This window comes from Mirounga leonina, unplaced genomic scaffold, assembly GCF_011800145.1.
Source record: "Mirounga leonina isolate KUSES-001 unplaced genomic scaffold, KU_Mleo_1.0 Mir_165, whole genome shotgun sequence".
Classification (NCBI taxonomy): domain Eukaryota; kingdom Metazoa; phylum Chordata; class Mammalia; order Carnivora; family Phocidae; genus Mirounga; species Mirounga leonina.
In genome coordinates this window covers 36,119,305-36,134,899 of record NW_023270415.1, presented here as the reverse complement: position 1 = coordinate 36,134,899, position 15,595 = coordinate 36,119,305, and the positions used below count along the sequence as shown (strand labels likewise).

The following is a 15,595-nucleotide window of genomic DNA, read 5'->3' as shown; positions in this document are numbered from 1 at the left end:
TAATTTACATGCTGGTAATAATTATAGTATAAATACAGGTGGCCATTCATCTCTTAATTGAATCTTTATGATCAATTTTTCTTTTAGCAAATTTTGCTTCGTGGGTAATTAGATGTTGTACATTCAATAAATGGTTATTGAACAGCATTATGTGACAGCACTGGCAATAGATAGATGAGTTAAGCAAGGCCCCCACTCTCATAGAAAATATAGTCGAATGTGGGAGACAGGTGTGTTTAAGTGAATAATTACAGAATAGCATACCGTATTGCTACTTCGGACCTTACAGGAACTTCATTACATCAGAGACCATATCCATTTTATGTTCCCTAGAACCTAGCAGAGTACTGCTGTGTATTATGCCCTAATTAAATAGCTGTTGGATAAATTAATGAATTCTTTGTAGGCTTTGGTTAAGCTTTATGCAAAATAATAATAGGAATGTAATGAGTAAGCTCATTGTTTAGCAAATATATCTTTATTTCCCATTTATTAAATATTGTGTAAAATAAGCTTAGCCTAAATTCTTTTTCTTTATAAAATCGAAATTCCAAAATAATATTTTATGTAGTAAGTGTCCCATGGAATATGTACTTAAACTGCCTGATGCATCTGTTTTTTAAACTGGATTATATTAACAAGTATTCATAATATATTAATTAATGTGATAATAGTATGTTGTATTATGTTACATTAATTGGTATTGATTTTCCTAGTAAATTCTCCTTTAACTAACCTTGATTTTAAATGAATGTTTGTGTGACTCCTGAGGATACACACCAGAAGTTATTATTTTACTTTCATAATATATGCAGAGTTGGGATGCTTGGGTGGCTCAATTGGTTAAACGTCTGCCTTCAGCTCAGGTCATGTCCCAGGATCCTAGGATTGAGTTTCGCATCAGGCTTGACTGATGCTCGACTGGGAGCCTGCTTCTCCCTCTGCCTGCCACTCCCCCTGCTTGTGCTCTCTCTCTCTCTGACAAATAAATAAATAAAAATCTTAAAAAACATAATATATGCAGAGAAAAGAAACCTAGAAGTTGCTGAGGAATAATCAGTTCCTCCCCAGAAGCTTTTCTTATTCTCTAAAACCAGTTAGGTCACTGAATTTGATGATCCTGTTGACTTCACATAGAATTCAGGTTGTGTGTCCAGAGGATACACGGCAGGTAGTAAAACAGACTATTTAAATAAAACCCAAAATAATATGTACTTTAGTCTGCCTTACCTGGAAAACTAGCATCTTGTGAAATCGTGAAATATTTAATATAAGCTTTTCTAGAGAAGGAGACTCCATATTCAATCTCTATTCTCTGACCATTTCTTGTACAAAAAAAAAAAAAAAAAAGTGAAGCCACATCAACCATACAAATATAATATGAATGAAAATATATTAGTCTATTTAGTTCTCTCTTGATAGGATATTATAATACATTCTGGATATGGATCTGAAAATAACTATATATTTTATTATTTTTACTCTATTATACTCTTAGCAATTGTCTACTTTCCCAGTTACAGTAAATTCCATTTTGTTGCCAATCATTTTTCACAAAATGTAAGTATGCTTTCTGGACAACTAATTTTTGTCTGTTGACCATACCAAAATAATTTTGACACAAGTATATATACAACTTCTGGATCTTAACTAGATGCTAAAGTATTAGGTTTGTTTGTTTGTTTACTTCCTTTAAAATTAGAGATAAAACATTACACTAACTTTGAAAAAGATTTATCACTCTGTCAAAATTTAAAGAGCAAATAATCATTATTAATATATAGAGTTGTTATTAAATAAATTACTATGGATCCAGTGATGTTAAAACTAGAGGATCCTGACTTTACACGGTAATACTAGGCACTGGGTAATATTTACTATGTCACTCGAGTAACTTATTAGAGTTTACTTCATCTGAAAGGACAAAACCTATTGCAATGGCCTTGTTTCACATTTACTGTAACATCTGTTCAAATGAACAAATGTTTGATATTTTTACAATTTACATTCATCTGTTTTACAGAACTAATGAAGCAAAATAATTCCTCCAGTGTCATCAACAAAGAGAACACATACATATTTCAGTAGAGTTTTGTTAATAAAGGTCTCATTCCCTCAAAATTTACTATTTCTCTGAATGTCAAATTCTTACCCTTTTAAAAATTATCTTAGAAGTAGTGTAGTAAACTTCTCACTTATCATTGTGAGATTTATATGTTTTTACTGAGAATAATAAGGCAGAGTATAAGCTTCTTTTAACCTTTAATACACAATATAAATGCCAAAATATTTAGTTTTTTTTCTTACTTTCATATTAGAGATAAAATGCTCTAACTTTGGAAAAGATTTATTACTCTCTGAAAAAGTTGAAGAGGAAATACTCCGTGATTAATATGTAGAATTGTTCTTAAATGAATCGGTATGGATTCAGTGCAGTTAAAGCTAGGGAATCCTGACTTTACATAGTTATCTTGTAAGTCAACTGACATACCTTTCCCTCACTACCAATTGTTCCGATGAATAAAGAGGTTGAAAAATTTCCACTTGATCAGCTTTATTATGTAGGGTTGTATAAGGCATGGTCATTAATGAATTAATGATAACATTTATTAATTTTTTTAGGTAAAAGTTTCAAAATTTAGCAACATGGAGGTTTAAAAGAATCAGTGAAATGGCATAATGAAAAAACCTGATAAAGTCTTCGAAAAATGAAATCAGTTGTCTTATTAGAATGAAAAGTATGTTCACTCTAAGTACTCTGTTTACAGAAAAGCAAAGTAAAAACATTTTTTTTTTAAGATTTTATTTATCTGTTTGACAGAGACACAGGGAGAGAGGGAGCACAAGCAGGGGGAGTGGAAGAGGGAGAAGCAGGCTCCCCGCGGAGCAGGGAGCCTGATGCGGGGCCCATCCCAGGACCCCAGGATCCTGACCTGAGCCGAAGGCAGACGCTTCACTGACTGAGCCACCCAGGCACCCCAAAACATTTTAAAATTAAATTAGTTCTATTAAGTTTTTGAAACATAACCTTCATTTTATTCATTTTATAGCATTTTTTGTTTTGCAAATATATATAATAGTAACTTTGGGCATCATGTATTAGAACTACTAAGAATAACAGTCCTATTATTCTTTATATCACATATCTCTGTTGCCCTTATTATTTCAATTATTAGTAAATACAAAATACATCTTAATGGCATAAAAATTCCTAAATGTATTTGTACTTCATTCAGAACTCTAACTTGGAAGTATACTTGTGTGTCTTTTAAAGATTTGTTTATTTGAGAGAGAGAGAGAGCGCGCGTGAGAGAGCGCGGTGGGGAGGAGCAGAAAAAGACAAAGAGAAAGTCTTAAGCAGACTCTGTTCTGAGTGAGGAGCCCCAGGTGGGGCTTGATCTCATGACCCTGAGATCAGGACCCTGAGATCATGACCTGAGCTGAAAAGGGTTGGAAGCCTAACCGACTGCGCCACCCAGGCACCCATTATGTGTCTTGTATTTACTAATGACATTACAAATGTTGTGGTTAAGTATATTTTGGAAGTTAATCGAGCTTGGCTTTGAAAAACACGGTGATGTATTTACAATATGATACTCTACATTTTTTTTTTAAGATTTTATTTATTTGAGAGAGAGAAAATGAGAGCAGGGGGCAGGGGGTGGAGCAGAGGAAGGAGCTGAAGGAGAGGGACAAGCAGACTCTGTGCTGAGCATGGAGCCTGACACGGGGCTTGATCCCATGACCCGGAGATCATGACCTGAGCTCAAATCAAGAGTCTGATGCTTAACCAACTGAGCCACCCAGGCGCCCCCCCCCATTTATTATTCTTCATTATGTAGCTTCATTTTTCTCAGAACCATTATGTACTTATATACATATCATACTAATGATTTTTTCTTTTGTAAGATTATCTTTTATTTCAAAACAAAATAAATTCTTCATTACACATTGAATACAACACCAATTCCCATTAACAATACCCTCAGAATATACACTGAAATGGTCTAATTCTTCATATCTCCATGACTACCACTCTGGGACATGTCTCTGTCTTCTCTTGCTTGGACTTCCAAAATGTTTCGTTGCTTCCATGCTTGTCTTCTTATTCATTTTTCATCAGAAACAGTGATCTTTGTAAACTAGAATAATACCAAAATACTTCTCTACCTAAAACTCTCCAGTGGTTTCCTTTCACAGAATATAACTCGCTTCCTGCCCATTCTCTTTAATCTCAAACCACTGTCCTGAGTGTTCATTTTACACCATTTCCCTGAGCACTCCCATTCTTTGAACTGGCCAAATGTGTGTGGGCTGCTCACTGTTCCTTCTGGCTAGAAACTCATGCTAGCTAAGCATGTGTGGCTCATTTTGTCACTGAAATCCCATTTATCATCTACTCACCTTACCTCCTCACCCTTCACTTGTTGCCATCTATATTTATCTTTTTGATGTTGTTGGGTTTTTGTGTATCTCTTATCACTAAAATATGTAAGGTTTACAAGAGCAGAGTCTTATTCACAGCTGTATCTCTTAGGCTCCTAGAGCAGTGGCCTTTATGTAGTACGTTCTTTCAAATAATGTGTCATAAAAACACTTCCCCACTAATGAGGGTCTTCCTGTAGGGTGGGAGTAAAATAGAAGACTACTAGGAAAACTAATTTAGACGAAATTCAAAGTTACAACATTAATCTGAATGCTCTTCAGCCATCAGACAGGAAATTTAGAGATTAACAAGCCAGACAGAAGCATCACCGGATGTCTCAATATAGAAATTTACCCTTTCTCAAAATAGAGTTCAGAGCATCACGCTGAAAGGACATGAAATTAAAACAAACGAGTAAAACAACAATAACAAAATACTGTATAACGTTCTCCTTGAACAGGTTTGAATTATTTTACTCTGTCCAACATCCTTTGGTTCAGCTCAGAAAATATGGTGTCTTCCTTGGCACCTCCTTTTCTCTCACAGCCTTAGTCCAGCCATCAGTACATCTTGGTAGGTGTATCCTCAAAATTTATCCAAAATTCATCTACTTCTCCATATCTGTACTGGTAGTGCCCTGGCCCCCACTGTCATCTCTCACCTAAAGTTTTGCAAGAGTTCCCAGTGGGTCTGCCTGTTTCAACTCTTGCTTCACTTCAATCTATTTTCCACATAATGCATAGTCTTTTGTTTAAAAAATGTAAGTCCAGTATCACTTAGCTCATTATGCTCCAGTTCTGCCCCTCTCACTTAGAACAAAAGCCAAACTCTTTGATTTTATGCTACCTTTCTGGCCTCATCCAGCTGTGGCCACCTCACCATTCTTGGAACTCGCTAAGCATGTCTCCAACTTCAAGACCTTTCACTTGTCATTTCTCCTTCCTGGAACATTCCCTGCCCCCACTCCATTTCCACCTGGTTTGCTTCTTCATTTTCTTTATATACACTGAATGACATTTACCATCCAATAATCAATGTATATATATATATATATATATATATATATATATATATATTAGAAAATAGTGACAACCTTCTTTTAGATGTGTTGGTCTAGCGTAGATAATGGATTCTTGAGTCAGAATGTTTAAGTTGAAAAACCAGCTCTACCACTTTAAATTTTCTCTTAAGTTTTCTACTGTAAAATGCTTGCCTGGCTCATAGTAAATGCTCAGTTAACACCATTATTATTATTTTGGTATGATACCTGCCTAATATTTGTAATTATTGAGACATAGCTACAAGTGGGCTAAAAATATAATTTGCATATTATTTTTCCACGGGAAAGTATATCTGAAATTTTTTCTATGCTGCTAAATAGCCTTAAATGGCAAAAAATAATTTTGAGTCCTACTTATATTATAACATGTAATAGAGACACCATAACTTAACTACTACTCCATCATTTTAAGTTGTTTAGCTTCCATTTCTCTTTTATTACTGCTTTGCAATAAATATTCACCTGAATATTATACCTTCTTTTATGTATTAAGATTTTTTTTTAGTATAAATATATGGATTCATGGATGTAAGATTGTTGGTCGAGGGGCACCTGGGTGGCTCAGTTGGTTGAGCGACTGCCTTCGGCTCAGGTCATGATCCTGGAGTCCCTGGATCGAGTCCCGCATCGGGCTCCCTGCTCGGCAGGGAGTCTGCTTCTCCCTCTGACCCTCCCAACCCTCCCCCCTCTCGTGTGCTCTCTCTCTCAGTCTCTCTCAAAAAAATAAATAAAATCTTTAAAAAAAAAAAAAAAAAAAAGATTGTTGGTCGAAGTAGCCATTTGATATTAGCCTCAAGAAAAGTAAACTAGGGCTCCTGGGTGGCTCAGTTGGTTAAGCGACTGCCTTCGGCTCAGGTCATGATCGAGTCCCGCATCAGGCTCCCTGCTCAGCAGGGAGTCTGCTTCTCCCTCTGACCCTCTTCCCTCTCATGCTCTCTCTCAAATAAATAAAATCTTTAAAAAAAAAGAAAGAAAAATAAACTATATAAATAATGTCCAAGTCACTTCTTTAATTTCATATAATTTTAAATTTTTGTATTAAAAAGTCATTCACTCACATTGCTTTTTATAACTAGAAAGAATTAAGTATATCATAAGAAAACAATAGAACATAAGAAACTATAATTAATTAACCTTTTCTTTAAAAACTAAGAAATAACTTTGTGTCTGCTGAATTGGTGTTCATAGATAAAGAATAACACAACGACATTGTTTGGAAGTAACGTGTGCACACAATGATGTGCCCCTAAAAGTAAGGATAACAAGAAAGAAACTGAATTTTTAATTTCAGCTCGAGACTGTTGCACCTGTTTGATCATTTGGCAAAGCTACCTTTCTGTTGTTCAGGAGGCAAAGTGACTGATTGATCCAGTTTACCCTACTGTTAACCCATTCTGCAGAGAACTTCTATTTATAGCCTTGCCAGATGAATACTATACTGCTGAGAATTAAATAACCCCAGTGTAGTGAAACCTAGCTATAAAGATATGAGGCATTGATTAATTTCTTTCCTATTTAATATAAGGCTGTTTTTACAGTATTATACTCAACTGAATAGATCAAAATCTGTAAAAAGCCAATCTGTAATAAGTCAGATTGTATATTAAAAAGCCATACTTATTATTCTCTTCTCTAAATTTCAGTATAAAGAACGTAACTCCTAAAGTAGGAGACCCTGAAACCCGCAAAGCTATTCGCCGTGCCTTTGATGTGTGGCAGAATGTAACTCCTCTGACATTTGAAGAAGTTCCTTACAGCGAATTGGAAAATGGCAAACGCGATGTGGATATAACCATCATTTTTGCATCTGGTTTTCATGGAGATAGTTCTCCCTTTGATGGAGAGGGAGGGTTTTTGGCACATGCCTATTTCCCTGGACCAGGAATTGGGGGAGATACTCATTTTGACTCAGATGAGCCATGGACACTAGGAAATCCTAATCATGATGGTAAGTGCATTGCATAGCTTTTTTCATTGCAAATAGTTGTTTTTATTTTTATTTTTGAATGCCCAAGTGATTTAGTAATTTAAAAACTTTCAAGGTGCTGATTCTAAATTTGTTTTTAAAATGATAAAACATGATATGAGGCTTTTTGATAACATTTTAGAACAAGAATTTGTATGGGTCAGTAGACGTTACTAGTTTTTTGTGTGGTCTGTTGCCTAGAGATTAGAACTTTACACTGTGTTCTGTAAATAAAGTGAATTTTGTTTTCTATAAAATGTCACTTAAAAGACTTCATAGTATTTTAAGTCATAGAACATGCTTAAGGAAATTCTGCTATTTTTCTACACTATATTGCAGTGTTTCCACTTAAAACTTAACCTGATTGATATTTGTGGTGTAGCTTCTGCCATCTTTCCTGTTCTTTTCTATTATCACTTTTCTAGTTTGTAAAATTTTGCTCCTTTCATCCATTTTCTTGGTCTCCCAATATGATACGACTACATAATTTATTATTTTTATATTATATCTTTATTTTTATCAAAAAACCACTTTTGCAAATCTGTTCCAACAAATCTGTCAGATTTTTAATCTTCTGATATGCAAAAATAAATTTAAAATAACTCAATAACTAAAAAAATAGTTACTTCATGTAAGAAGCATGTGTTTCTTCCTAGATAACAATCCATACTTCAATTTTATGTTTAAAAAGTGTTCACATAATTATAGGATCCTAGAGTTAGAAGATTCCTAAGCATCCACCTCTTGCAATTCTTGTAATCAAGACTTAAATATTTTTCTTCCTCACCACAGTAGAATTTTGTTGAAAATACAGCATGCATTGTTTTAGTGACAGCTAATCAGCTAATAAACCTCTTAATTCCTCCTTAATGAGTTAAACCCAGCCATCAAATTAAGCTTTGTTAGTTCATCAGAAAGTTTAGTTAGCGGGATTAGTGTAATAGCCTTGCATTTTGAGAATGCACAGCGTTCAAACATTACGGGTAGAATGAAATAAGTTGAGTTAAATTTAAAATAACACCAATTTCCAAAGAAAGAAAATATAATAAATACCTGTTCCTGTTTTCCAAAAGAAAATAAAACATCTAGTATTCAATAAAATGGCCTTTTGCATTGTTATTAATAGGTATATTGAGGGCGCCTGGGTGGCTCAGTTGGTTAAGTGACTGCCTTCGGCTCAGGTCATGATCCTGGAGTCCCAGGATCGAGTCCCGCATCGGGCTCCCTGCTCGGTGGGGAGTCTGCTTCTCCCTCTGACCCTCCCCCCTCTCATGTGCTCTCTCTCTCTCATTCTCTCTCTCAAATAAATAAATAAAAAATCTTAAAAAAATAGGTATATTGATTATGAAATTATGACTTCATTTTTAAGAACTGATTTGGAGACAAACGGCAAGTATATTGAGAGATTTCACTATATAGTAGTTCAATGAAAGCCAAAAACTGTGAAGTTGAGCAGGCTGCATTCAATTCCTGGCTAACTGATCATAGCTCAAGAAGCCTCTACCATGCTGTGTGCTTATTTTCACTCTGTATGTTGTATTGCAGGGCTGGGACATTGCAAGTAGACATGCTTTCTATGCAGGAATGTTTAACCTACTGTATGCCTGAGCATCCAATAATAAAATATCTGCAACGTGATAGCAGGCTCACACTGGTTTGATACATAAGTCATTTAAAATTAAATGTGTTTATCTTATTTTTTAATTTTTTTTTTTTTGTTAAGTGGGCTCCACACCCAATGTGGGGCTCAAACTCATGACCTTGAGATCAAGACCTGAGCTGAGATCAAGAGTCGGGTGCTCAAGCGATGAGCTACCCAGGCGCCCCTATCTTATTTTTATCAAAATTACACAGGCATTCTAATGAAATAGTTCAGACATCTTCAAGTCAATTGTTAATATAAATGTTTGCATTCTAAATGATTGAGAATAATAGCACTTATAAAGGTAGAATTTTGCTGATGGAGGCAAAACTGCATTTGTTTCTGGGAAAAGACTTCTTCTGAAATTCTAAACAGAGAAAATTATTTTTTATTCCAGTAATTATAATTCCAAAATTATATTTTAGTCTAATAATAGATCTGATTGTTAAGGCTACTATAAATCTGGATCTTTGAAGTCGTATTAATTTGGATGATGGTGCCTATCAAATGGCCTATATTTTCTCTTAAAATATTGAAATCCTTAAGAAAGCTGCACACATTTTTTAGATGTATCCTCTATTAACTGCATTTTTTAGGTATCAAGAAATACTTTTTGAAAATAAACAAAAAGCTTTAAGAAAAAATCTGTAGGGACATTTGAGTTGACAGAGGAAATGAGAATGTTTACACTGATTTAAGTATGATTGCTCTTATGAATGCTTCTGTGTTTTGCACAACTTAAGAGGTTTTCCAAGGAATATATATGTGGGGTAGAATTGAAATAGAACATATGAGCTAAAGATATACAATCATGTCAATGGACTTTTGACTCAGGTTATGTATTAATACAATTTATACTGTAGAAGTATAATAATTTTTGTACATAGGCATACTGTTAAACAAAACAAATTATTTAATAATTAGTGTTTCATTTGGAAGAAAATATTTCTTTACTGATCATATAAACATATTTTTTTCTTTTGAGTGAGCTTAAGGAAAATGACTACAAAATCACAGTGTTTCAGAATTGTAGGGGATTAAGGAGAAGTTACTGTCTGTTGAAGATGTAATAGCATAAAGATTTACTGCTTAATTGAAATTCAGGCTTTTAACTAGCAACAGCAGGACAACTAAGGTGGTGTCATACTGAAGTATTGATCATTTATCAAAAGAACAGCCTCTAGCTTTGCTGTGTTACTGGTGTGTATGGGGAGAATTAATGCATTTGTACATCCTACATCCTGACTGTCTGTAAGATTACCTTTTCGTATCACATACATACAAGGAACAATTCTGACATCTTCATTGATAAACTTCTTTTTTTACTCTAGTCCTCAAATGCCCCCAAGCTTACTTAACTGAAAAATTTTCTTTCTTTCCTATTCATAGCTCTTAAGCGCCTAGAAAACAGAGCAGCTTGATAATTTAGCAAAAATGCAAATGAAAAGAGCCTCTTGATAAGTACCCAGCTCATTTTCCACAGCATATTGCTCAGCTAATGAAGGCAATTTGAATTCTGTCTACCTCAAAAGAGATAAACAGTGTCTTAGGCTGCCAGTAACCTTTAATTCATTGTTACCCACTTTCCTATCAATTTGCTTATAGTCATGATACCTTTCAAAAACTCAAACTAAAACCCATTAAGTAAATTACACAATAATCATATTAAAATAAATAAATACATCACACATACACACGCATACACACACGCACTACCCCACCTAATAAAAATAATGCCACTTTTTCTAAGAGTTGTTTTTTTTTTTTTATGGAGTGGATAAGCAAAACATATGCATAGTAATTCTAAATAGAAAATGTTACTGTGATTTTTTTTTGAAAAGTATACATTGCCTAAAGTGAGTTGGAAAATTTAACTCTAGCAAAATGTTAAGATTCATTTTGAGCATCATTATCATATTGTTTCCTTGGCTACGGTATAAACTTTAAATGGCACTATCAATGTAAACACAAACTTACCACAAAGATTCTTTCTAATTAGACAAGTATGTATTGCAGTAGTAAGATTTCAAATCGATAATCTCTAAGCAAAAAGGTTACCTATTAAAATGTTATATAAAACTACAACAGAAAAATATCTAGAAGCAAGTCTTATTATACCATAGTGTTGCAATTCTATTAACAGGAGGAATACATTGCATTGGCTCTGTTTATTATCAGAAAAATCACTGCCTGCAGTAAGAAGATGATCAGGAGGTGCTCAAGGCTGTTGTGGCAGTCTGCCTAAAAACAGGGAGGGAGAAATGATGATAAAAATTGTATCAAGATATCAAAACCCTTAAATCTATTACATCATTGTGATGGTTAGTTTTATGTGTCAATTTGACTGGGCTAAGGGGTACACATATAGCAAATAAATATGATTTCTGGATGTGTCTGTGAGGGTGTTTCTGGAGGAGATTAGCATTTGATTCAGAAGACTGAGTAAAGAAGATCCTCCCGCCCCAGTGTGGGCAGACATCATCCAATCCACTGAGGGCCAAAATAGAAAAAAAAAAAGAGGAAGGGGGAATTTTCTCTCTTTTTTGAGCTGAGACACATCTTTTCCTGCCCTTGGAGACCAGAACTCCTGGTTTTTGGGCCATCAGTCTCTGACTGAATTATACCTTTGGTTTTCCAGGTTCTCCAGCTTGCAGATGGCAGATCGTGAGACTTCTCAGCCTCCATAACCTTTTGAGCTAATTCCTATAATAAATCTCCTCCTAAATATCTGTATATATCCTATTTGTTCTGTCTTTCTGGAGAATCCTGGCTAATATAACCATTAAATGTGAAGCAGTCAAATTCTACATGTAAGCCAGCTCATTCTTTGAATAAACCTAGGAGAAGTTAAAAATCTTCATGATGTGATGCCTGAGTCAATGGACTTGATTTGTGTCGACTGGGGAGAGTTAACTTTCTGGAGGAGATATTTTGTCGTTGGCACACTAGAGATGCATTGGTGCCAAGAAGTAAACTTAGGCCTTAACCAGCTGTCTGCCATCTCCCAACTTTTTCTGCTCATTTTGCAACCATAACGTTTTATAATATTTTTCCGTTGCTTACGGGATCTTGACTTTGATCTTTGAGGACAGGAAAATTTGGATGCCAAATAGGTATTTACCAAGAGGCCTGGAAGTGCTATAGTCTGTGGGAATATTGTCCAGATCAATCTTTCCTGTGCTTTTTTTTTTTTTTTTAAGATTTTACTTATTTATTTGACAGAGAGACATAGCAAGAGAGGGAACACAAGCAGGGGGAGTGGGAGAGGGAGTAGCAGGCTTCCTGCTGAGCAGGGAGCCCGATGTGGGGTTTGATCCCTGGGACCCTGGGATCATGACCTGAGCCAAAGGCAGACGCTTAACAACTGAGCCACCCAGGTGCTCCTTTCCTGTGCTTTTTTGAAAATAAGGGAATCACTTGATATGACTAGGCAGTTGAGGACATTAATCTATCTTTAAAAACAGAGTACTTACTGAGATTTTAAAATCTAAAAATATTAGCTTTCTCCCACACAGTTCTTACCTTACCATGTTTTACCAAAACTTGGAAGCTCTCTCTCTCAAATTAACTTGGCTTTCAAAACTATAATAGAGATATTTTTGTGTGTTTTTAAAAACATGACTTCTTTCCTGGAATAAACTTAATTTCACTGAGTTTATTTTATTTCAGTGCACTGGTGACTCTAAATCTTGAGTTTTTCAAAACCTCTCAATTACATCATTTCACATGATTACTATGCAGGATGTTCTTACTTATTAGATCCTTGTGTGCAGTTAGAGAAAAGCAGATGAATTGGTGTCATACACTCAAAACATTTCATTATATCAGTTTTGATGAAGTATGTAGATGGATCGTGAACATTAAAATACATATAGAACTCTTAATAAGTGAAACAGGTAAGACCAGAGATTTCAGTGGCTTACCACAATAGAATTTTATTTCTTGCTCATACGGTGGGGCAGAGGACTGTCCACTCACTTGATCTAAGACCCAGAAAAATCGAGCCTCAGCCATCATCAACACATTATTTCCAGAATTGCCTTGGGCATTACCATCCAAACAGTAGCTGGGAGACCTGAGATAGATTTGCTCATGGAGTGATGTTATGTGCCAGACCTGCAAGTGGCAAATAACATTCCGGACAAGTTCATGAATTAGAGTTCAATTCCATGGCCATACCTAATATCTTGGAAAAGGCTGGAGAAAGGTGATTGGTTTGATGAGCAACTAGCCAGTGTCTGCCACACCAGTATGTTAGCAGGTAAAAATAATACTAGTTTGACATTAGATACACTCTGCATCTGTGAATTAGCTGCTTAATCATAATTTGCCTTATTGACCAATAAATATTGACCATTATTTAGCTTCTGTTATTCCTCTCCTTATATAGATTTGTAGAATTTGCTTTGTAATTTACTTTCATATATGTTATTTATCCTTACGTTTAGGTGGTCATCAACAAGGCAAAATATAGTAGAAATTTCAAATTTAGCCATTAGTTTACCAATATAAAAAATTAATGCCCTTAAGTTTTTGAAAAAATGCAATTATTAAAATTAATAATTTGGGCGCCTGGGTGGCTCAGTCGTTAAGCGCCTGCCTTCAGCTCAGGTCATGATCCCAGGGTCCTGGGATCGAGTCCCACATCGGGCTCCCTGCTCGGCGGGAGGCCTGCTTCTCCCTCCCCCACTCCCCCTGCTTGTGTTCCTGCTCTCGCTGTCTCTCTCTCTGTCAAATAAATAAAATCTTTAAAAAAAATTAATAATTTTAGTTTTATTGTCTAAATTATTAAGATTAGTAATTAATTTTTACCTTAGCTTTGCACAATTACTTTTTTGTAGAATTACAACCATACCATTACAAAACCTGGCATAGTAACACTTTAATAATTTCCTTACAGTTTAAGCACAACAAAACTATCCAGTAATTATTCTCACATTTAATTTATAACTCGCTTCTTCATTTGAAATCAAATGTTGCCACAATTCACCTACTCCCCAGTGTATTGATTGCATGTCAGGGCAGCAGCAGAAATAGCTCTTGGTGCAATCCACAGTGGAAATTGTAGTTTGTCATTGATTTAATGCATCAGAGAACAAGACCACTGTGGGCTTCGAGGAAGGTTGCACTTCTCTTAGGCAAGGCTATAATAGATGCATGTGTACTCAGAAATGAAGATTGACCTAAGATCATGGGAAATCAAGAACCTAAGAAAACAGGGAAATCAAGAAGTAGTTAAAACCTCTCTGCTGGGGCGCCTGGGTGGCTCAGTTGGTTGAGCATCCAATTCTTGATTTAAGCTCAGGCCATGATCTCAGGGTTGTGAGACTGAGCCCCATGTTGGGCTCCATGATGGGCATGGAGCTTGCATGGGATTTTCTCTCTCTCTCTCTCCCCCCCCCCCACCCCATCTGCTCCTCCCCCCTCATCCTGCACTTGTTCTCTCTCTCAAGGAAAAAAAAAGACCCCTCTCTGCTGCTTTATCATCAATCTCATTCAAAGTTTCATAGAGCCAAATTTAATTGAGCTTTTAGTATGTCTCAGATACTGTTTTAAATTCATTGTATGTCCTTAACTCATTTACTCCTCACCACAAACTTATAAAGTAGATAGGGGAATTACTTCCATTTTGCAAGAAAATTGAGGCACAGAAAGTTTGGTAACTAGCCAAAGGTTATCTAGTTGGTAACAACAAAACGAGAGCCTTAAAAGGATACTAAAGAACCAGGGAAGGGAGAATCTACTTGAAGACTCAGGAGAAAAGCCTATCACTGAAAATATTTTATCAAGTGAATCAGAAAAACAATATTGAAAACAACTCTGAATACCCATGAAGGCTTTTTATGGAACAGGAAAAGAAACCTATTATTACTGTAAAAACTGAGTCTGTCATATGGAAGGAAATCTTGGTAAGCATTTTCAGAAAAGCATGATAAGATAGAATGATGTGAAATTCAAGGATAGATAAAGAAGACGTGGTAGATAGCTCCCGCTTAAGAATTATAGATTCTCCCAAAGGAGGGAAGAGTGGGAAATTTAAGCAAAAGAAATATACAAACACATAATAGCAAAAACATCTTATTCTAAAATAAGAGAGTACTATGCAATTCAAAGTCATTGCTTCCATTGCAAAATTTACAAAATCAGATCCATAAATAAATCCATCCTACAAGTAAATATAAAGAGTCCATTAACCATGACACTGTTTATCGCTTTCGAAGTAGACAGATTTCAAAAATTGTGGGGAGGAGTTCCGTATACGTTAATGGCATCATCTCTGGCCACTGTCCATAAATGCCAGTAGGAACCCAAATCTTTCTTCCAATCAAAAATGTCTCTTTTTTGTCAACTGTCCACTTGGGGCAAAATCATCCTCACATGAGAAACACAGGTTCTAGATGACAGGATAATTAAAAGTGAATAGCAGTAATAGCTAAAACTAGGAAGTTTGGTTTTATCTAATTTGTTGAAATTATTTAGTGACATGTTAATGAGATCGAT

General features: G+C 35.3%; 1 protein-coding gene across 1 annotated transcript in view; it reads left to right on the top strand.

Annotated features, from left to right (window-relative positions):
- The window catches only part of MMP16 (matrix metallopeptidase 16), a 278,540-nt gene that overhangs the window by 153,082 nt on the left and 109,863 nt on the right, over window positions 1-15,595 (top strand). Inside the window, exon 4 of the mRNA XM_035011485.1 lies at window positions 7,130-7,434. Within this exon, the coding sequence (XP_034867376.1) occupies window positions 7,130-7,434 (305 nt within the window). The remainder of the gene's footprint in view (window positions 1-7,129; window positions 7,435-15,595) is intronic.